The sequence below is a fragment of the Ovis aries genome, chromosome 1 (assembly GCF_016772045.2).
Source record: "Ovis aries strain OAR_USU_Benz2616 breed Rambouillet chromosome 1, ARS-UI_Ramb_v3.0, whole genome shotgun sequence".
In the NCBI taxonomy this organism is placed as follows: domain Eukaryota; kingdom Metazoa; phylum Chordata; class Mammalia; order Artiodactyla; family Bovidae; genus Ovis; species Ovis aries.
In genome coordinates this window covers 5,415,061-5,438,361 of record NC_056054.1, presented here as the reverse complement: position 1 = coordinate 5,438,361, position 23,301 = coordinate 5,415,061, and the positions used below count along the sequence as shown (strand labels likewise).

The window sequence follows — 23,301 nt, the reverse complement described above, 5'->3', positions numbered from 1 at the left end:
GTGACCATTCAGTTCAAATAAAACACCTTCCCCCCCTGCCCCGTGTGGGGAATCAGAGCGATTTGATCCTTGCAAGGGGCGAGTTAATTCTTTGCAAATTGTTGACGTGTCAGAAGGAGAGAATGTTTTCACACATAGAAAACACGGACTGAATAGAGTTTGATTTCGAGCACTTTCCTCCTCGGGAAAGAAGCAGCCTAATCTTAATTAAAAATTCAATTCAGTGGCATACTGTTTTGGATTTTCTCAGCGTGAAGCTGACAAACAGCAGGTGCCCTTGAGCAAAAGAATAATTAATAGGTGAAAATTCTCAGATTATAGAGGCTCACGGCAAAGGAAAGGCAGGAGTCCAATCAGGAAGGAAACAGCTTTATTTAGGTTCTGTCCACATGGTCCGGAGCTTGGAGCCGTAGTGATGAAGCATCTCATTTCTACTCATTGGTGTTAAGTCATTCATTCATTTATTGCCCAGTGTTGTTGGGGGGGGGGCGGGTGGGGGGCAGGCGTCTGCCTTGGGCAGTGCTGGGAGGTGGAGGACCAGACCCACTTGAGAGCCAGCCAGTCCCTTGTTAGCACTGGAGAGAGTCAGACTGTCAACATACGATGCTGGGAAAACAGAGGTAAGAGGCAGGGGGTTGTGTGAGGAGGGCGGTGAGGGAGCTTTGGGAGGAAGCATTATTTGAGGCTGTGGCATTAAGAAGGCTTCTCAGAGGAGGTGACGTCTGAGCTGATGGCTGAGGCATGCATAAGAGTTTGTTTCGGGCAGTGATTGGTGGGGAAATGTCTAGGTGTCCAGAGTTGGTGAGGCTGAGCGTGGCGCTTGGTCACTGGCACACGGACCGTGAAGCAGGGAAGGGCAAGTTGAGGACGGAAGGAGCCTGAGTGGTGGGAAGGACAGGATGGGTTCAGGGGTTTAGGTCGGATTTTAATAACGTCAGATGTGTTCTGTTTTATTAATCTGTTTGTTGTCCTAGTTATTGGACCATCATCCATTTATCCAACCAGCCAACATCTCTCTCTTCTCCCTCCCTCCTACCTACTTGTCCATCCACTCACCCACCTGTCCACCCCATCCACCCATCTACCCAACCCTTTACCCATCCACTCCACCCATCAACCCATCCACCCACTCACTCACCCATCCACCCACTTCACCCATCCACCCACCCACCCACCCCCCCCATATTTCCCAGCACTTTGTTGGGACCAGAAACTCCTGAGTGTAGGGACACAGAGGAGTGTCCTTGCCAGTATCCGAGACCTAGTTCCTGGTCTTGGGGGACGTGATGTGGTGGGAGGTAGAGCCAAGAACATCAGCAGTGGACAGTGTGTTGGGTGTGCAGAGAAGCACGGAGACCACCCTAAACTCTTGGGTGAGGTAGAGCAGGAGGGCCCGGGTGAGTGGAGCGTGGGTGTGGTTCCCGCCTGGCCAACGTGCCTCCAGCAAGATTGATTGTAAGGATGCGGAGGGGACACTTTGTTGTCTGCTCATGAAATTCTTGGACTCCAGCGGACTCCAGCCTGTAGCCAGAGTGAGAGGCTTCCCAAGAGTTGTGAAATGAGGGTGTCGCATTTTTGCAGTGTTGATCGTAAAGAATCTCTGGTATTCTCGGGGTGAGGAGGGGGAGCTCCCAGGCAGGGTGACGAGCTAAAGGCTGTCCTGAGCGCCAGTGGATGGACTGCACCACCTGCCCCGTGCAGCGGTGGAGATGCTCACAAACTGTCCTCCGGGCCGGTGTGAGTAGTCAGGTGTGTCTACTCGGAGCCTTGGATGTGTGTGGGTTTACCTGAACGGGGGCGGGGCTGAGACACGACAGTGGGAATCCGAAGCTCCTTACGAGGAGGTGGGATGTGGCCTTGGCTCCCTCCCGTGGGCTTTAGAATCCAGGATCCAGGGGATCCTAGGGAAGGAGCCCACATGGCTGAGACAGAATTCCAAGAGGAAGCCCAAGGCAAAAGTCTGCAGAGAACCTCATCTGCAGCTTCTGGTGAAGGGCTGGGTGGGGCAAAGAGAAGGTGAGGGGTTTCAGAAACCAAAGTTGTTGGTGACCTTGAGCAGTGTCTTTGAAGCCATAGAATCAAAAACTTTGGGGGGTGGTTCAGGGTGAGCAGGGAGGGAGCAGGTGTGCCCCGGAGGCCTGGCTGGCCTGGGAGAGAGGCTGACTCTTCCTGGGAGGAGACTGTACGGGGCAGGGCTCTTGTCCTGCTTTTCCTAAGCAGGGATTGATTTTGATGCTTCAGCGTGGCTTTGGGGGCGCAGTTCTAGTGGGGGAGGAAGAGGTTGTCATGCAGGAGGGTCTTCACACAGAAGATGGTGGGGGGTGAGCTCCTGAGAGGCGGGGGTGTCCCGAGGGGCGGTCCCTGCATCCAGGCGTGTCACCTGTGGGGAGCTATCCACGGGGGAGCTGTCTCTGGTGGAAGGTGGGATAAAGCCAGCCTTGCCCCTTGGAGATGGTGCATTCCTACCTGCTGGGACAGTGGTCCCTCACATCTCTCTGGAGCCTGTTTCAGGGAGGATGAATGCGGGCCCCTGATGTGTCCTCATCGCGGCCCTGCAGTGTGGGACCCCGTGTCCAGAGACCAGGCCAGCTCGCCACCTCCGCCCTGCTTGGTGCGGCTTTCTCCCCTCCAGTCCCTCCTGGACACTGTTCCTCCCGGACTCCTGATCCTGCCCTGAGGTCATGATGGAATGTATCAGAATGTCCCCTGATGTCTTTATGGCCCAGTACTGCCGCTGGGTCCTCTTTAACCTCGTTTGTGCCTTGCTGAGAGTTTTGAGGGTCCCCGATGCATGTTGGTGGGCTGACTCAACTGTGCACCTTCCCAGTGTAACCAGCACTCAAGGGATCTAGAAAAATGCCACCACAGCCAACGTGTGTCCAAACCGTGTTGGTTCTTCAGGCCGTGGAGACTGATAGAGATGTGTGATGTTAACTGAGGGTGCTGGCATCCCTTTTTCTCCCAGAGAAGAATTTAATGAGATGATGTTTCGGATTGCTGTCTGTTTGCAGGTTGCTGAAAGCGTGGTACACTGACCGCTCCTTAGTGACTGTCCATTTCTGTGTTGCAGGGCATTGTGGGTAACTTGGCCAGCGGCAAGTCGGCCCTGGTGCACCGCTATCTGACCGGCACGTATGTCCAGGAGGAGTCTCCCGAAGGTATGCTCTTCTGGCAGACAGTCTCCAGCTCAAGAGAGTTTAGTTGGCCGAGGGTTTCGTTAGCATATTCTAAATCGTGACTGTCATGTGTCCCGTATCAAGAAAAAGAATAAAATACGAAGCGGTAGAAATCCGTAGCTATGTTGCTTTTTCGGTAGTAGTGGCAGCCAACCAGTTACGTTAACTTCGTCTTGGCATTGGGAGCAATAGAGTCAAACCATAAATACTGTTAAATATGCCTCTTACCTGGTGGTTCTTTCCCTTCACATATGAGTCCAGTGTCAATGCCTTTAAATATTACTGCTCGGACATGTCTTCACTTTGGATGTCGGGTTTATAATGTAATTTGTATGGACTGTTCCATAGTCGCAGACCCGAGTACTTCAGATGACCACCACCATACGTTTGAGTATGTTTCCCCCTTTATATTGCATTCTAAACATGGAGTAATCATTTCTGCATGAGAATAAGCTGTTTCTTTTGCCATGAGGCTTTTACTTCTTCAGTTTAACATATCCACGTTTTGTTTTTCGCTGAAAATGAAACAACGGTAGGAAGGCTAGGAAACCAGGCAGCTTCCGTGTCCCCCCAGATCCAGCTAGCGTGTACACACACCGTTTTCTAAATTATATTTTCTCTCCGTGTAACCTTTTAAAAATCCAACTCTGAGACACTGAATTTCTGGTTCCTTCTTTTTCTTACTGGCTGTTCCATTCTTTGCAGATATGGATGCAGGTAACTATACATTTCCTTCATGGCAGCGCTTGTCTTGTTTGAAGAGCGAGGAGAGACCCAACTCTGTACTGTAGTCCTCCCTTGCCTCCTCGTTCTGTGTTATCCATCCTATTTTGTTCTCATCTTATCCTTTTTTGTGTTTTTTTTTTTTTTTTTTTAAGTTAAACATTTCACCCTGTTTTGTCCCTTAGATGTCTTCTTAGCAGTAGTTCTGAGTAGCTTCCCATGTTCCCTGTAACACCTGTTCTAGTATTTAACTCTCATTGCTGGGCACCTTGTAATCGTTGCGAAGTGTGTGGAAGGTGGAATTCTCTGGCCACCTTTGTTTGGGGCGCTGCCGTGACTTGGCAGAATTCTCGGTGGACACGTGAGGGAAAAGGCCATGTTTCTGTTTTCCATATTGACATGATAATTTCAGGGAGGTTAGAGGTGAAGGCTTGGATGTGGGAGTCAAGGAGGAAAGGCATGCCTAGCCATGGAGAAATGGATACAGATGCTGGACAGTGGCGTGCTTCAGAGGCAGTAAAGGCGGCCCCTCTCCCCTCTCCTGGACTTTGTACTCAGGGTGTGCTGGTGTGCATGTGCCTTGGCGTCTTGAGTGCGGATTTTAGGCGTGGTCACCTGGATTACACCCAGGAGTCTTTTAGAGATTGTTTTTCTTGGGTTTCTACTTATTCCTCGGGACAGGCTGTGTAGGTTGCTGACCCTACCTCCTCGAGTCAGGCTGCCTGTGGGCCCGGGATACCCTGGGCTTCACTCGGGGGTGGGGGCCCCAGCGGTTACGTGGTCTGGGCCCCGGTTTCGCGGCCGCACGCTGGCCTCTCTCCTGCCCGACTTGACGTCTGGTGTGGCTGGTGGGGGTCCCCAGGTCTCCCGCCCGTGGCCAGCTTCCCCTTCCCCCGTCCGTGGTGGTGCTTTGTCGTTATTGTGACTTTTGCCGTTTCAGTGTCTGCTGTCACGTTTGGGCCTCGCTGTGCTTTCTGTGTGGTGGACCCTTAGATTCTGATGAACATGGAAGCCTTTCTCTTGCGTGTTTGTGCATCAAAAGTAAAACCATCCCCAGTGGGGGGACCCAGACACGCCGTCTTAGTAGCCCCACTTTCTCCACTTTTCAGGCAGTGGTTCGTAACGATGCGAATTTCATGGTGTCGTATGATTTTCAGAATACCTCGATTGTAAAGAGGGGAAGCATCTCGAGTTCACTCTCAGGACGTCCTTTCTTCTATCTGTAGCGGGGAAGTGTCTCACCCCTCAGCAGGGCTGGTGCCCAAGTGCTCCCAGGTCAGGGGAAAGTGTGTCTGCGATCTTTGCTCTCACCTTCAGGGGGTGGCCCTGCCGCCTGGCCACCTGTCCTCTCATTGTTTGATTCCGGGTCAAGGGATTATTCTTGGCATTGCCAGCAGCCTACAGGGGGCCTCCGGGTCCTGGAAGAACCGTGAGCAGATGCCCCCTGGTGCCTGGAAGTCTTTAGCCCCACATGAGCCCCTGTTTCCCAGGGCCCGCCACCCTGGGACTGGGCGGGGTGGATGCATCTTTGCATCTCTTCTCCAGACCAGGGAACTGACATCCACGTGCTGGGGCAAGCCCCACGTGGTGGCAGGAGGGGCCCAGAATTTGTTGTTTCTGAAAGGAAATGCGTGAGAAAAGCCTTGGCACATAAAGAGTCCTTGCTTCTGGTCCGGGAACCTGTAATTGCCAAGTGTTATCTATCAATCCTTGCCAGACGCCTTAACATCCATCAGTTACCCATGCTTGCTTCCCTGAGAAGCTTGACAGCAGTGAATGTTCTGGAGCTTTCGGGCACCGTGTCACCACCCAGGTTTATGGGGAATGTGGGAGCAGAGGGATCCTTTCCAGGGGGTGCCGGAAGCCAGTGGTGCCATCGCAGCTCAGCTGCATCCAAAGCAACTTTTGCAGCAAAGGGTCAGATCAGGGCACAGCTGCTGGTGTTATCTCGTGGGTGCTGGGCTGAGGGGTCTGGACTCTGGGTGAGCTGTGAGACCCTCCCATTTCCTTGCTGTTGTTATTGAAAGTGTGAAAGGGTTAGTCACTCAGTCGTGTCCGACTCTTTTGGGACCCCATGGATGGTAGCCCTCTATCTCCTCTGTCCAAGGGATTCTCCAGGCAAGAGTACTGGAGTGGGTAGCCTATCCCTTCTCCAGGGGATCTTCCCGACCCAGGGATTGAACCTGGATCTCCTGCATTTCAGGAGGATTCTTCACCACTGAGCCACCAGAGAAGCTTACCGATTTATCCCCCTTGCCTCTTATACAGCGACTGGAGTGACACGCTGCCATCTCCACAGGCCAGCAGCTTTCCATGGGAGGCGTGTTGCTGCGGGCTCTGTCTGTGCACACAGCTCATTGGGGCTTCCCTGTGCGTCTCCTGTCTGCACCGGGCTGTCCTTTTGCTTTAATCAATATGTAAAAAACCTTCAGTGTAGTCAACCCTGAACATTCATTGGAGGGGACTGATGCTTAACCTGAAGCTCCAGTACTTTGGTCACCTAATGCAAAGACTCATGGGAAAAGACCCTGATGCTGGGAAAGATTAAGGGCAGGAAGAGAAGGGGGCAACAGAAGATGAGGTGGTTAGAAGGCATCATTGACTCAGTGGACATGAGTTTGAGCAAGCTCCGGGAGATGGTGATGGACAGGAAATCCTGGCGTGCTGCAGTCAACGGGGTGGGAAAGGGTCGGATGCGACTGAGCGACTGAACAACAGTCCTTTAGTGTCACTCTGACCCATGGTGGGGGGATCTCTAGGTGCCTGAGAGGGAAAAGGTGGTCAGGGCCTTCTGTTTTCACCTCCCCAGCCTTCTCCCAAGTGCAGGTTACGTCCGCTTTCAGAGGATGACGTCTGTCGTGCGTTCACTGTGTGATCCGTTTTGGTTAATACTTTATTCTTGTGGCAAAGATAGCTGACGCATCCACTTTAGATTATTTTCAAGATACAATTGGAAATGAGGGAATGGATTTAAATATGTGTGTTTTTATAATTAGTGAATTAGCAATGTACAGGCTTCCCTGGTGGCTCAGACGGTAAAGTATCTGCCTGCAATGAAGGAGACCCAGGTCAAGAAGTTTCGCCATGGAATGGGAAATGGCAATCCACTCTAGTATTCTGGCTTGGAAAATCCCATGGACAGAGGAGCCTGGTGGCTACAGTCCATGGGATCACAGGATTGGACACAACTAAGCGACTTTCCCTTCCTGCAATGCACACAAGTAGGTAACTCAGCTGGGAACCTGTAAGTCCACGGAAGTGTTAATAATCCAAAGAGTAAAATTTGGGGGCACGCACATAACCTTTTTAATCGTGTGTGAGACAGCCTGTGTGTATCCGAGTCCTTAGGGCTGCCTTGACAAGTGACCACAGTCTGGGTGGCTTGAAACTAGAGCTGTGTTCTAAGGGCTCCAGAGGCCGAGAGTCCGGGAGCAAGGCCTTCTACAGGCTGGCTGCTGCCGAGGGAACTCGGGAGAGTCTGGGTCCTGGTTACTGCCAGCCCTGGGCGGTCCTGGACCTGTGGACACGTCTGCAGTCTCTGCCTTGTCGTCCAGGGACGCCTCCCCGTGTCTGATTCCCCATTTCCTTCCTACATGTCATGAAGATACCCGGCTCTGGATTTTGGCCCACAGGTACTGAGGGTTTGGAATGGATTACATTTTTAGGGAAAGGTAACCCACAGCAGTATGTGTATAGTATACCCTGGGCGTTGACGCAGAGCTGTCGAAGTTGCCCTGTTGCTTCTTAGTGAGACGAAGACCTTGTAGCTGCCCCAGGCCTCACTGGTCGGGCCCAGGCTGGTCTCCTGGAAGGTCAGAAAGATTCGGTCGGTTTACATGTGCCCTTCATACCGATGATGGAATTTCACAGCTGTCACTCACTTCCGATGGAAATTACTCCTCTGCCGTCCGTGCCCTGCTGATGGCTGCTAGTGAGGCCAGTGAAGGAGGATCTGGGCATGTAATTAGTTTCCAGCTCGTGTGTTTGCATGCTCGATGTCCACCGTGCACCCCCGCCTCCCCGCTGCAGACCCCACATGTCTGCCGCTGTTTTTAACTCCCTTCAAGATAAGAAGAGAAAGGAAGGAAACTCAGGCTGCCCAGGATTATGTGGGGATTTGATGGAGAACATGGGCAGCCTGAGCCGCGTCCCCTTGCAGCTGGGAGAGCGTGGTGTCCCCGAGGGCTTTGAGTTTCAGGCATCTCTGTCTGTGTTCCTCCCTCGTGTCTCCTGCCGTGGACCACACAGAGGACCTGGGGCCCAGAAAGGCTGGTTCCCAGCAGCTGTCCTCCCGGTGGTGGGGGGCGGGGAAGGGGCCCATCAGCTCTGAGACGGATCAAACCGTCCAGCAGATGGAGTGGTAGATGTTAAGGGTGGTGGGCTGTGACGGTGCCGGAGACGATGCCTCCATCCATCTCTGCTCTCAGGCCCCTCCAGCCCACACGTGTGGCAGCGCCCACCACCACCCCAGAACAGAAAGCATGGGCTTGGATCTAGGAGTTGCGGCTCTGCACCCTTCCTGTGAGGAGCAGAACAGACTAGGATGGTCGGGAGAGTGCAGGCAGAGAATGAAGGGTGGGTCTTCCCCCAGGGACGTGCTGGAGGTGGGGAGGGAAGCCTGCATCCTTCCCAAGTAGGAGGAGGAGAGGGACTTCTTCCGCATAAAGAGGAGGGGCTGAAAGGGCAGAAGAAACCTGAATGTCTCGCTGAAGTAAGGAAAGGTGTAGGACAAGATAAGGGCTAGTCAAGGAAAGCTTTACATAATGTGCGTTAGTCAAGGTGAGAAATCAGGCTTTCTGAACGTAAGTCATAGAATGTGGGATGTGCTTTAGTACTGTGCCCCGGGATGTGGGGAAGTACACCGGGTGTGTCTCGACTCTTAAAAACCTTGCTGAAAGAAGCCTGCAGCTGTTTCTCTTGTTGGTATGGATGTACGGAGTTTGATAGACTTAGCGGTTTCACGGGAAGAAGGGAACTGACTTACCTTCCTGGGAGAGGGACCTGTACCTGCCCAGCGCCCTGTTTACTGCCTTCGGGCCAAGGGGTGTGTGGTGGGGGAGGAGGGCTGAGTAATTTCAGGGATGGAGCAGGACAGCGGCAGGAGGGCGGCGAGCTGGTGACCCGGGAGGAGCGGTGTCTTTCCCGGGAGCCCCAGAGCATCCAGGGACGTGGGGGGTCTCAAGGCTGGGGCGCCTGGATGCCCGAGTGTCCCCAGTGACGGGGCTGCCCTCCTCCTTGAAGCCCTGAGCCTCCATGCCAGGCCTGAAACTCACTTGCCTGTGGTTGAAGCCTGGCCTGCCTCAGCCGCTTAAACTCTCAGTCCTCCTGGCCCGGGGTGAGTTAGCCAGCCACCTGAATGTGGGCTTGCTCCCTCTGCTCCGAGAGTCATTTGTGGGGACGGGGAGGGTAAACACGTAGACGATTCTGCTTAGCGCTGGCGCAGAGCTGGCCGGGGCCCAGGGATGCGCAGCTGGTCCATACGGGTCCTGGTCCTTTGCTGCTGTGTCTTCTGCTCCAGGTGAACAGCCTTCCTCCTCAGCTCTCCTCACCGTGTGACTTCAGGACCTCGTGTCTACCAGGAGCAAGAACGTGACGCCCCCGCTTCCCACCCACCCACCCTCCCTCTGCTCCTGCCCCAGACAGCCTGTTCCCTGACCAGGCTCCCATGACAGTGTTTACTCCACCAGCTTTAAGTGCAGCTCAGCTCAGGATAGCAGAGCTCTGTATGAGACGCCTGGGACCTACATTGTGGTCATCTGGAAACGAGAGAAAAGAAGAGAATTTAAAGTGGGCTGGGGACTTCCCTGGTGGTCCAGGGGCTAGGACTCCGTGCTCCAGTGCACTGGGGTTCCGGGTTTGACTGCCCCCTCCTCCAAGTCAGGCAGCTAGATCCCACGTGCTACAACTGAGGGTTCACATACTACAAGCAAAGACCCCTCCTGCTACAACCAAGACCCAGCAGAGTCAAATAAAAAAAATAAAAGTAGTAAAAAAAAATAGTGAGTTGACCACATCCCCAGTGGTGCGGGTTGAGCCTGAGTTCCCTGGGTCCTTTCTCGCCCCCGGGTGGGGTTGCTGTCTGGGCTGCGGGGGGGGGAGGGGGGTCAGGAGCTTTTCTGGTTGCAGGTGCCTCAGCGCCCCAGGGCCCTCCAAGAGGGGCGAGGAACGCCCCCCATCTTTGCCTTCTCCTCCCTGGTGTGTCCAGCCCGATGGTGCCCCTCGAGGGTGACCGGCCCTGGGCTTGCCACCGTGCCCTGCCAGTTCCTAGCTGGGATGTCAGGTGCTGGCCGTGGGCACCTCCTCTGGAAGCAGGGGTCTGCTGTGGTCAGGTCACCTCGAGCTGGACGTCTCTCTGTTAATCCCTGCGTCCCTGGAGGACTCCCTGGAATTGTTCCCCGACAGATGCGCGTATCGTCAGGGCAATAAAAGCCTTCTCAGGAGCCTGTGTATCTTAAATCACTTTTTAAAAAATGAACTGTTTGGAATGAATGTTTACTTAGTTTCTTAGAAACAAGCCATGTGGTAAATACCAGCCTGTATTTTCTGGGACATATGAAATGCATTTAAACTGTCAGCTCCAAAAATCCTTTCCAAATCAAATAAACTTAAAAAAAAAAATTTTGTCAGCTACCACTGCTCAGCAGATGTTAGGCCTATTTCTGAACGCATTCTTGGGTGCTGCTTAATGTTCCAATGAACAAAATCTGTAAACGCTAATAAAATTTGAGGAGTTTTGAAATCTAGCCAGTTCAGTGTTTCCACATAATTTTACCATGTTACTTGCAACCAAGTGATTAAAAGTACATGGTAATTTTTTAATGAGGAGTATCTGAGACCTTATGAAGAGCCTGCTGGTAGGTTGGCTTAGTAGGTAAAGCAGTCAGTTCAGCCACCTTCTCTCATTATTGCAGACGCTAACTTGGTCTGTAACTGTAGACATATCATTGACGCTTGTCATCGTCCTGATCTGCGTAAACAGCGTGCTAAATAACGTGTCCCTTCGCACATAAGCCATATTGACGATCAGATAATGTTGCCTTTACAACAGGTTAAGAACGCTAAAGTTATCGCTAGCACTTCAAAGAAATAAAGAGAAAGTAGGTTCTGCTTCATTTTTAACAAGAAAAAAAGGCCGTAAAATTAAGAGTAAGGAGATTATGTTTTTGGCATGAACAGAGTTGGCAGGACAAAATGTGTCTCTGAGTCGGTTGTTTGGAACTCTGAACACACCGTCCCGTACTGTTATAATTAATTCAGCGGGAAACGGGGGGCCTGCTGAGAGCTGGGCACGGCGCCTGCAGTCGGGGGGAGGCGAGGCTTCAGGACGAATGGCTGTAGTCGCAGGTGGTCATCTACACCTGAGCAGCTGAGCGCGCTGGCTTCTCCCGGAAAGCATCCCCACACGCTCCGTGGTGTCGTTTGAGCCCCAGAGCCCCCCCAGTAGTAGCCTGTGTACTGGGGGACATGATTGTTGCTTCCCTGAGACACCTCCTGACTTCACAGATGACAAAACCACTTCCTTCATAGGAAAAAGGAGACTGGGGTCTTGAAAGTTTTACCGTCGGGATGACAGATCATTTCCTCTAGGGAAATGTTAAGCTCCAAGATGGTTGGTTTTTTTTTTTTTTTCTTTTGAGCTTTAAGTGGTGGTTTAGTTGCTAAGTCATGTCCAACTTGTGCAACCCCATAGCCTGTAGCCCACCAGGCTTTTCTGTCCATGAGATTCTCCAGGCAAGGAGACTGGAGTGGGTTGCCATTTCCTCCTCCAGGGGACCTTCCCGGCCCAGGGATCGAACCTGGTCTCCTGCATTAAAGGTGGGTTCTATACCGACTGAGCTACCAGTTAGAGCGTGACTTAACTGCATGTTAGACAACAGTTGTTGGGTCTGTCCGAGCTGACACCCCTCCTGCCCACCAGCGTGTTCATCCTAAGACACTGGCCGGACGCCCTCTGCTGAGTCCTGACACTGTTTCCAGGGGAATAAGATGGTTCCTGAGAGTGTTCCAGCTCCACCCCCAGAAATGGGAGGTGACATTCCCAATGCTCAGGGCCTTGTCCCCAGCAGGAACCTCTAGGGCAGACGGCTATCCGGCAGCGGTCACCCCCAGCCCGTGGGGTTGAAGGACTAGGTGCATTTCTCTTTTTTTGCAGTCTCCACAAACGTGTATTTACAAAACAACCATGTTACAATATACACAGGCTTTTGACACACAGTAGTTTAAACTATTATGTCTTTTTACTCCTAGAAGCTAAAAAATTTAATAAACTAATCCTTTTTGCTGTTTTTATACAAAGTGACAGGTCATGTACTGTTTTCAAGTTTCAAAGTCTTTTGCTAAGTGTAAACCCTGGATTGCTGTCTCCAGTTTTAAGGCAAGAATGGGATCATCGCAGAGCAGTCTCTCCAGGAGCAAGCCTGGAGGGGGAGGGGAGCAAGCCTGGAGGGGGAGGGGAGCAAGCCTGGAGGGGGAGGTGCCAGCTGCTTCCCAGGCCGCTGACCTTGGTGGGGGGTCACTGTTGCATTTCTAAAGGCTTGTAAGAATAAACAAAAACAAAACACCCCACGCAAACAAGGCTACTGCCCGCAAGGCCTGGATTATTGACTGTCCGGCAGCCACTCCCAGAGACAGTTTGCAACCCCTGCCCTGCAGTGTGTCCACACTTCAAGGCGTGACCTGCAGAGGACTCTGGGCTTCTCCGCAGGACCCCACCTCACAGCCACCAGCCCTTTTAGTTTTCTCGAAACAAACACCTGAGTTGCATGCAGAGGACTGTGGGAACCGACAGTTCTGTGGTTATTTTTAAATAAATGTATTCAAAAATATAGTTCCGTGACACACACACACAATTTTTTAATAAGTTCTTTACCAGGAAACACTGGTTTAGAGTGGTCACGTCTGAGGGACAGAGAGCCCGTCTGGTCAGCTTCTGGTGGGTGCAGGCCAGCCCACCCAATGCCCACATCCACCTTGCTGAGGCGCCTGCCCCTGGACACGTCTCGGGCCCTGGCTGGTGGGGCCTGGCCTTGTTTTTTAAAGCCACTAGGTGAGCAGCTGGGCTCTCTGTCCTGCAGCCTCAGTCCTTTGTGTAATTTATCCTTTTTGATGCTTAAAATAAATGTGAAGGGCACTAAAAATAAATAACCTTAAGTACGTTTTTGCCCAAGCAAACAGATGTGCACCACTAAATATATTCCATTTACCACCAGGCTGTTTCAGAGAAAGGAGTTGATGCTGGAACGTTCGCGTGCAGCCCAGGCGGTGAGCACTGGGTGTCCAGCTAACAGCCTCCCTCTTCGGTCACCCAGCCATCCCTCGTGTTATTGCCGCTTCTCAGCTGCCCCCTTTAAAAAAATAAATAAATTGAAGTTCTGCAGCTACCTTGCATCGAGCGATGTTGGCTGTTTTTCCCAGCAGCATTTGTTCCCTTCGTGTCTCACGTTTTGATAGTTCTTGCAGGATTTCAAACTCTTTTCAAGCAAAAAGGTTGTGGCTGGCTGAAGCCTCAGGTGATTTGGTTGGCCTTTTTTTAGCAGAGGTTTAAAATTAAGGTACGTATGTTGGTTTTTTAGACATGATGCGGTTGAACGCTTAGAAGACTGTGATGGTACAGTAAGGACGTGACTTACATGCCCTGGGAACCTTCCAGGTTCTTGTGACCCACTTTATTGTGATATTTTATGGCGGTGGTCTGGAGCTGAACCCACAACCGCTCCGATGAGCGCCTGAATATTAGATTCTATTAATATATGGAGGTGCCCATCATTTTGGAGAAATGGCTGTTTTCTCCTTCAGAGGGCTGATTCAAAGCCAGACACCCCCCTGCGTCTCCCATTCCCCACCCAGCCCGCTCTCCTCATCCCTTTCCTTTTTCTCCTACTGCCCTTGACAGTCAGAAATCCTGGGGACTTCCCTGGAGGTCCAGGGGTTGACTCCACGCTTCCAGTTCAAGGGGTGTGGGTTCCATCCCTGGTCGGGGAGCTAAGATCCCACATACCGTGCAGTGTGGCCAAGAAAATATATATTTAAAAAAAAAAGTCCTGTCCTGTTCACTCTGTTCCCGGCATCACTCGATGACGTGGTAGTCCCCAGCTAAGGTTAGGGACACACCGTGTGTGTGTTAATTGCTCAGGCCGGCTCTTTGTGGCCCCACTGGCTGTAGCCCGCCAGGCTTCTCTGTCAACCTCTACTCTCGGGACAGCGGAGTGTGTCTCTGTCCTGAGAGCAGAGCTTGATGGCTCAGCTGCCAGATCCAGGGGCCTCAGTGAGACTCCTGATCACCCCAAGTCTCCTGAGGTTTGGGCCGTGCAGGCTGCCTGTCCGTTGGAACAGCCACTGAGTTACTGGGAGAAGCACCCAGTTCCAGGGATGATGGTGTATGAACTTTGCGGGTAGGGGGCGGGTTCTGGCTTCCCAAAACAGTTTTGCAGGAGAGTCCCAGGGTATGGAGCCAGAGTACCCTGAATGTGTCTGGGGCTCCAAGCCCAAGGAACAGGCTACAGGCCCAGGCGTCAGCATCACACCTAGAGCGTGAGCTGGGGACGGCAAGGTCCAGGCTTGTCTGTGCAGCGAGTGTCCTCTTTCCTCCATAGAGTGCTTGGACACCGTCACGAGAAAGGATGCTTCGGGCTCTGGGACCTGCCTGCCTCCTGGGATTAGTGATGCTGCAGGGAGTGGTTTACTCTGCAGTATCTGAGATTCTGCAGCCGTGATTAGAGAGACGTGTTTTGTTGTGATCATGCTATCTTACAGCAGTTTCAGTGGGGTACTTTGGCAGGTGGTTGTTTTGTCGTCGTTGAGTTGCTTGTTTGGCTGACTGTGCGACCCCATGGACTGTAGCCCACCAGGTTCCTCTGTCCATGGAATTCTGCAGGCAAGAATACTGGAGCGGGTTGCCATGCCCTCCTCCAGGGAGTCCTCTTGACCCAGGGATGGAACCTGAGTCTCTTGCGTTGGCAGGCGGATTATTTACCATTGAGCCAGCAGGAAAGGCCCCCACCTTTTTTCACCACAGAGGAAAAGTAAATGAAACTTAGTGAAGGTGGACCTGGGTCTGTCCTTAGTTGATGATGATCAGCCAGCCTACACCTGCCCAGGGCTTCCATGTTTATTGTTGTCTTGAAAAGGTGGTATTTGGAGGGGAGAGCTCTTAGCGGGTTTCATGTGTTAAGCTGCCAATTTACATTTTCCTCAAAGCTCTTGAAGTTAAGATATAAGGAAGCTCAGTATGACTATTGAGCAACAAACCACTTCCTCAAACATTAATTTCAGATTTCTTTCTGAGCAGCAGTGCCATTTTTACAAAATGCTTTCAGTAGCCCTCTGATACCTCGTGCAGTTCCATTAATAAAACTCGTACAAGTTCTAGTTTATAAATCTGACTCGCTGCTTATCAGGGATGGCAATGAAGCTGTTTTTATGAACACAAAATAGGGCTTTAGGGTCTCCTGTTTCCATTTCACATCTGCCTTTCCATCCAGTTAATTTTTGCTTGTATTTACTTGATGTCGGGAAAACCTGAAGTACACAAGTGAGACTTTAAACATACATTCACTTCACCTGCCATTTCAAGGTCACTCTTCCGTGAAGTAGATCCAGAAGTGTTGAAGCAGTAGGAACAGTGAGGTTCTTGAAATTCCAGGTTATTAATAAAAATCAACCACTCATTCCCTAGAGGTGTTCAGGCAGGTCCCCATGGACCATGGTGCTCACTAAATGCGCGGTGACATCCCCAGGAGTCAGCTGGTTAACTGATTGTTGTTGCTTAACTGACTTGGATCACACAACACACTGTCACCGCACATGTACCCAGCCTGTCCCTCCCAAGAAGGTGGGACATGTCCCAAAGCAGGTTGCTGGTTTTAAGAAGGCCGGGGTGATGGTGCAACCCTCCCAACACCCCCAGCAGCGGGCTCTGCCTTTGCAGAGAGGTTACCTGATGCAGCCAGAGCCCCGGTCTTGGTCTGTGGCTTAGCATGTAACACACTTGCCAGTGCAAGTTGGTTGTTACTGTCACAGTTTCAGAACCAGTTGTACATCTCTTAAAAAATACTACACTGGCCATTTTCCAACCCCCTACAAAGGCTCTGGAGAGTGTTCCTGGGGGTGCACCTGGAACGCCGCTGCAGGATGAGTCTTGACTGGCAGGACAGCTGTTCAGCGGGGCCTCCGAGGCTCCATCCTTAGAGAGCCCCTGTCGTTTTCTCCTGGAATATCGCGTGCTCTCTCGATCTGCAGGTTCATCTCTTCCCGCATTTCAGGACAGTTCCTCCGTACTTCACCCGAGTTCTCTAGTTGGGCATTTGTTGTCAGGGGCAGCATTTCTCCTTTCCTTAGTTTCGTTTGTCTTCCTGTCAGTTAACTTCTGTCTTTTCGTCTCCTTGACGGAGTTTATTTCCTGCTGTTCCTCCTGGTCAGAATTTCAGCTTGGAGCGGTGTGTTCTTCTCTCCCTTACTTTTCCACATTTTATTCATTTGTTCCAAAATGCCAGTTGTGGTCCTCTGTTCCAGAGGCTTCCATCTCTTGTGACGCTGTTTCAGATTCTTTTCCTGGAGCTCTCGTGTCGTTAACTGCCTGTTAATAAGTGGCATCAGGGAGGGAAGCGACTGGAAGGGATTTCCTTCTGCTTTTTGAGTTTTCTCTTCCATCTGCCCTTTTGAGTTTTGCGGGCTTCTTTGCAACTCTCCCCCGCTGGCCTTTTTTTTTTTTTTTTTTGGCCATGCCACGCAGCTTGCAGGATCTTGGTTCCCTGAGCAAGGACTGTACCCTGGCCACAGCGATGAAAGCCCACAATCCTAACCACTAGGCCACCGGGAAACTCCCACAATCCCCTGCTGTTTTTCCTTCCTGCCATATCTTCACATGATGTCTTTACCGTTTCCGTAGCTTTCCCCTCCTTTTCCTGAGATTGGCACGGTCTCGACGGCAGTTCAGCACAAGGACGCATGCACTTGTCAGGCCGTTCACGCTGGCTGCGGCCACCGGAGGGCTTCTTGGTGAGCCACGTGTCCCGGGTGAGGTCTGGGAAGCCCCCCACCGCCACCGGGTTTCCTGGGGAAACAGGACACTGGCTAGAGGAAACCTCTCTGGACCAGAGGGATGCCCCACTGTGCCCGCTCTCGTGTCCTCGGGCCTCCGATACCCACCCCCTGCCAGGAAGTGCTGGACGCGGGACTGAGGTTGGGTGTCCCCTCCCGAGAGCCTCAATATAACATGAGCCCTTTGTCCTCTGAGGGCATCCCCTCCAGACCAAGGTGAGCTGCTGTTACAGGCAGGCCACTGCTCTCCAGGAACCTGCTGGGCACCCGCCCCCGTGGGCGGTGGGAGGGTGTGGGTGCTGGCCCCCCAGGGCCCCTCCATGCAGTCTGGGTGTTGCAGGCACTTTGCCTCCAGAGAGCCTTGGCGGCTGCTCATCTTGGAGCCTCCTCACGGTCAGGGGCCGGGACAGGAAGACCCTTCTGCCCCCACCTGCCATAGCATCCCTCGTCCCTCAGGGACCAGGAGCCCCTCCCCACCTGGCCCTGTGGTCCTCCTCGATTTCTTCTTTACCGCACGGAGGCTTTCTTTGGCTGCAGTGACTGGGGGCCGCTCTCCAGTTGTGGCTTGCGGGCTTCTCATTGCCGTGGCTTCTCATTGCCGAGCGCGGGCTCTTGAGTGAGCCAGCTTCAGTATTTGCAGCTCAAGAGCTTAGTTGCTCTACGGCAAGTGGGATCTTCTGGGACCAGGGATCGAACCCGTGTCTCCCTCATTGGCAGGCGGATTCTTAACCACTGGACCACCAGGGACGTCCCCTCCTTTTTCTTCTCCCCCTTCTCCCGCCCTGCTCCTTTTTATTCTTAAGGCCAGTGATTTCAAGGTTGTTTATGTGACGCTTTGCATCTTTTCTTGGTGGATGGTGAATTTTGTTTTCTGGTTTTTAACTACCTCCCCTCCCTCCGCCTCTTTTATTAGAAATGGAAGAAAGGGAAATTCCGTTACAGTAAAATTTGAATCTTTCCTCTTACCATGGAACTCTGACTTCTTTCCTGATCTTTTCATCTTTGTTGTACTCAGGTCTGGATGGAATGAAGTTGAAGACCATAGCCTTTGTGTTAAACCCCATTTCACCTCAAGCCAAAACTGCGAGCCTTTCACCTGTGAACTGACTTACCAATCATCACGGATTAACTGGATCCTTACTCTTAGTACATTTTTATAGCCCCCCCCTTTTTAAAAAAACAATAAGTTTTTTTAAAAAAATTGGCAGAGGAAATGAAGTCTGATTTGGTTAAATTTTGTAATCGAATATGTTACCAATAAAACTTCTTTCCCAGTGTAAATATATGATCCAAAATTCATTTAAATATCACGACACAAAACTTCTCCAAAACCTCAGCGATAGGCATCAGGCTTCAGTATTTTTACCAGAGAGCAAAATTCATTTTAAGAAATTTTTGGCACATGATTAATTTTTTTATATTGTCCCAGGGAGAAATGAAAAGACTCATTTGTTGTTTCCAGTGTATTCCTCTCATCTCACCAGTCCTAAATAATTATGAGACGACCCCCTTCGCAGATATTCTATTGTATTACTAGGCTAAGTAAGAAGAACATTTTGGGCAGATGTCAGAAATGACAAGAATCTCGAAACCGTCCCCCTGGGAAAATCAGGAGCTCCTGAGCTGGGGCCCTGAGAAGGTGTCAGGACTGGAGGCCAGGACTTAGCAGCTGAACATCAACGATCAGCCTCTGCAGGGGGCTGTGTTAATTTCTTCTTGTCTGCAATTATTCACAGGTGGGCCTGGTCAGGATGTTTCCTGTGAGCTACACACAAGTATTTTTGCTTAATGTTCACTACCTGGGAGGCAGGGTTCCCAGAGATGGGCCGTTGTATCATTTAATCTTACAGGCAGTATCCCTTTGTTGATGAACTTGTAATGAAATACAAAGGTGTTTTCCCCATCACAAAAAGTGTTGGGCAGGTCTGTTCCTTTTAAGTCTCCTAAGCACTAAGTCTCCTAAGGGTTCCCAGGTGCTGGTAATGCTAAAGAGACATAAGAGATGAAGGTTCCATCCCTAGGTTGGAAAGATCCCCTGGAGGAGGGCATGGCAACCCAGGCCAGTGTTCTTGCCTGGAGAATCCCCAAGGACAGAGGAGCCTGGTGGGCTACAGTCCGTGGGGCCGCAAAGTCAGACACTAAGTGACTTAGCAAGCAGGCACAGGGGTGACTGTCATTTGCAGCTGAAGACCACTCCTTTCCATGGTGGTGAGTGGAATGAGAAAAAGACACACGCCACCACCTACATTCTTGTTGTTGCCCTGTGGGTGTAGGGAATCACACGAAGGCTTCCAGGCTCCTTTGCGGACGGTGTGTGCCATGAACTGTCTCAGCAGAAGTCCACACGGAAGAGAGAAGACGTGAGAACCAGGCGGCACGCGTGGGTTTGGGTCTCTCCCCCTCCTTTCTGGGGGGCAGGGGGGCAGACTGATCAGCGTCTGAACTTCTTTTCCACCCAGTTAGATGTGGATATTCTGGTGGCATTTGCACCATGGATGGATGCTGTGAGGAGGATGAGATGAAGTGGGAAGTGAAGTGCTGTGTAAGCTATAAAGTATAAGGCTCTCTGTTGCTTGGAAACCTGTTAATGATATGTTAATAATTTTTAGTCCAGGTAGCCAAAAGCATAGAAGTGTCAAGCATCCGTTGGAGTGTTTACTGCCAACAAAACTTAAATTTTTTGGTAATAGGAAAATCCGGTTTTCTTTTTCCCCTTTTTAAAGCAGAAATGCTAACCCAGGTGAGATGGTCATACCACTGTTGATGTAGGCAGCTCTTATATTTAACAAGATTCCACTGTAGGTCCATCCTGCCTAGCTCGAGTTTAGAGAGTAGAGGGAACTCAGCGGTTTTGACCTACGCCAGCATCCCAGATTCAAAACTGGTTCCCCCAGCATGAGACCAGGACTCAAGAGTGACTTTGAAACCTTGAGAGAAATTGGTCACCAGTGGATTATACCCCGGAGAAGGAGATGGCAACCCACGCCAGAATTCTTGCCTGGAAAATCCCATGGACAGAGGAGCCTTGTGGGCTCCAAAGACTCCCGAAAGGTCAGAGAGAGTCAGACACAACTGATGACTAAGCACAGCACAGTGGATTGTAAGGGGCTCCTTTAAGTCTGTTTTTCAAGATATTTTTTTTTAAAAAACCTGATCTTTTCTCTCTGGTGAGCTTTTCGTAACACATCCACGTCAGCATCCCTGCTTCTGTTTGGTATGTTCAGGTCCACCTCTTACCTTGACCCGCCTAAGAATTCAAGCTCAAGGGCAACAGAGGCTCCCAAGACAGTTTTCTGGGTGGAAATGGAAAACTAACCTTTGAATGAACCTGAAATTTTAAAAATTGCACGTGGGGCTTCCCAGGTGGCTCAGTGGTGAATTATCCACCTGCCAATGCAGGTTAGATGCCTCCGTTGGGGAGATTCCCCTGGAGGAAGAAGCGGTCCACCCACTGCAGTATTCTTGTCCCGAGAATCCCACAGACAGAGGTGCCTGGCGGGCTGCCAGTCCATGGGGCTGCAAAAGAGTCGGACACAACTGAGCGACTGAGTACACACACAGGTTAAATTTAGGCAGAAAGAATGTCCCCTATCTGTGTACACATGAGATGTAAGCGATCTTGCTGTTCAGCGAGACTCAAGAAAACCAAAGCCCAGAGATGAACTGGACTCTGCTCACCCATCTGTGCCTGCTTTACCCTGGTGCTGTCTGCCTCTGCTGATCAGAAGCCATCTGTGGAAGGGATCCATCAGGAGCGCTCTGTTATCCCTTCTCAGGGAGTTGTCATCACAGGTGCAGAGAGCCCTGCTTCCCCCGTGGACTTGTGGGCTAGACAGCCCTGCACGGGCCCTGCACACCTGTGCACAGGTGGGCTGAGCCAAGTGTGTGTCAAAGGCTCCCAATACGGGGGTCAGGTTTGGGCGCACTCTGAAAATAAAATGATCTCTCGGGCGGTTTAGTGTCATGTAATAGTATTTGGCAGTCAGAGAAGGTTGACAGTTATTCATGTAACAAGTTTATAGGGTGGGGCCATGGTTGCAAAGCCGGGTCAAACAGACCTGCAGGGAGATACAGCCGTCTCTCTGTGCAGACAGTTCTGTATCCACAGATTCAGTCAGCCATGGATCGGAAACGTGGCGGGGGGAGGGGGGCAATTACAAGAAGTTTTCAAAAAGCAAAACTTGAATTCGTTTCATGCTGGCAACTATTTACATAGCATTTATGTTGTACTTAAAGCTCTTTACGTGGCATTTACAGTGTATTACATGTTATAAGTAATCTGTAGATGACTTAAAGTATACAAGAGGATGTACGCAGGCAGTGTAAAAATTCTTCATTTTATGTAGGGGATTTTGGAAGCAGCCCCCTGTGGATTGCGAGGGATGACTTTATTGGAAATAGGATTAGAAAACAGACATTTATAAATCTACGTTAAAAATGAAATTGGACGTAGAGTTTGGTGGTGTGCTCTAATATTTCAGTAGGAAAAGATCAATGGCTAGGATCAGATGGTGGGTTTGAATTTCACAAAACAAGGCCAATGGCCCCTGATGGATGTAGACCAGCTTGCTGCCGCCCACACCTTCATCCCAAGGCCTTTTCCCTTTGTGTCTCTGAAGTAAACTATAGAAAATGGCTTTTAAAGGCATCTCTTATTTACCCGCTGGGGTGTGTTTCTCCAGTACTCAGGGGCCTGTGTTCCCGTTGAGCCTGACAGTCTACCAGCAGTAGGAGTTTACTGTTTACATATGACCTTTTTAATCATATTCTTTCTTGCAATCTGGGTGCTTAAGCACCTGGCTGATTTTTATCTAGTTATCAAACCTTTGGGTTCACGGCAAATGCATTTGAGTGTTTCATTTGTTTCTTGATGTACATACACCACCAGAAAACACACCCAAGTCCACTGCAAGTGTCTGATATTTGCAATCATAAAATACGGACAAGATGCGCTGCTGCTGCTGCTTCTAAGTCGCTTCAGTCATATCTGACTCTGTGTGACCCCATAGATGGCAGCCCACCAGGCTCCCCCGTCCCTGGGGTTCTCCAGGCAAGAACACTGGAGTGGGTCGCCATTTCCTTCTCCATCGCGTGAAAGTGAAAAGTAGTGTCGGACTCTTACCAACCCCATGGACTGCGGCCTACCAGGCTCCTCCGTCCATGGGATTTTCCAGGCAAGAGTACTAGAGTGGGTTGCCATTGCCTTCTCCATTGAAGAGACATACTAACTACATATTTTAGAGGGGAATAATAAATAGTGATTTTTAGAATGGGAAGTGCCCTTAGGGATGCAGAAGACAATCACCTGCCCTTTTAGAGCTGGTGCAAATTAGCTCCAGAGGCCTTTGCATGTGGTTACAAGCAGAGGAACAGAGGAGCAGAAAGAACTCTGAGCAAACCTTTCCTAACGTTAATATTGTGATCTAATCACTGGGATACATAACTTGTAAACGTGACTCTATAAAAACATATCAAAGAAGGGGAATGGCAGTAGATGTGAAATCCATTAAGTGCTTACCCTGTGAGACAGAGGACGCAGAGACCCAGGGGAGGGGCAGGGCCAACAGCGGGCGTCACTCCTGGGGAGCCGAGTGGTGACGCCCACCAGGTGCCAGCTCCCCAGGGAGGTGGGGGCGGCGGCTGGCAGCGGAGGGGTGCTGGTCCTGCGGGAACTCCCCCTCCTGCCCTGGAGATCACGCAGATTGGTGAGGAATTGGCCACCTGAGCCCAGCATGCCCGGGGCAGCTGGGCGGCCTCGTGGAGGTGGAAACTGTTCACCAGGCAGGGGCCGTCCTCCGCGAGTGCTAAGATGCCAGGGCTCACGGCGCCTGCCTTTGGCCGAGCTGCTGGGGCGCAGGGACCCCACTGTGGGGCCACCCACAGCCGGAAGCGCATGCGCAGCCCTCTGTGGTCTAGCGCGCATGCGCTCTCCCAGCACCGTCGCCTCTGTGTCCTTCCAGCGCTTCTCCGTGGAGCGCCCCCTCTCTTTTTCCCCTTATCAAAAGTGAGGGGGACCAAAATGAGAGCTTATCGGTCGTAATGCTGGAAGGCTTTCTTTGGTGTTTGAGTTTTGCTATGTAAGCAAGCGCGTCTTGCCCGTTACAGGGGGGCCTGAGTGGGAGTGGCCGTGTGTGCGTCCGTGCTCACCTACCCCTGTGACTTCCCACCCAGCCTTCCACCCCAGCCTCACGGGGCCTCAGCCCACCTGCAGGCCTCCGATCCTTCTTTGGGGTGGCCCAAGCCCCGGAACTCTGGGAGGGGAGGCCGGCATGGTCCAGGCGTCGCTGTGGCGCCAAGCCAGACGGGACTCAGGCTAGCAAGAGACCCGACCCGCAGCCTCCGGGGCCGGAGACGCTCTGGCAGC

The 23,301-nt window shown here is 51.5% G+C and overlaps 1 protein-coding gene across 10 annotated transcripts in view; it reads left to right on the top strand.

Moving 5' to 3' along the window:
* Nucleotides 1-23,301, top strand: part of AGAP1 (ArfGAP with GTPase domain, ankyrin repeat and PH domain 1) — a 576,306-nt gene that overhangs the window by 194,356 nt on the left and 358,649 nt on the right. For all 10 annotated transcript variants that reach the window (XM_060414900.1, XM_027967353.3, XM_027967343.3 and 7 more), the window contains exon 3: nucleotides 3,071-3,158. In XM_060414900.1, the coding sequence (XP_060270883.1) occupies nucleotides 3,071-3,158 (88 nt within the window). The remainder of the gene's footprint in view (nucleotides 1-3,070; nucleotides 3,159-23,301) is intronic.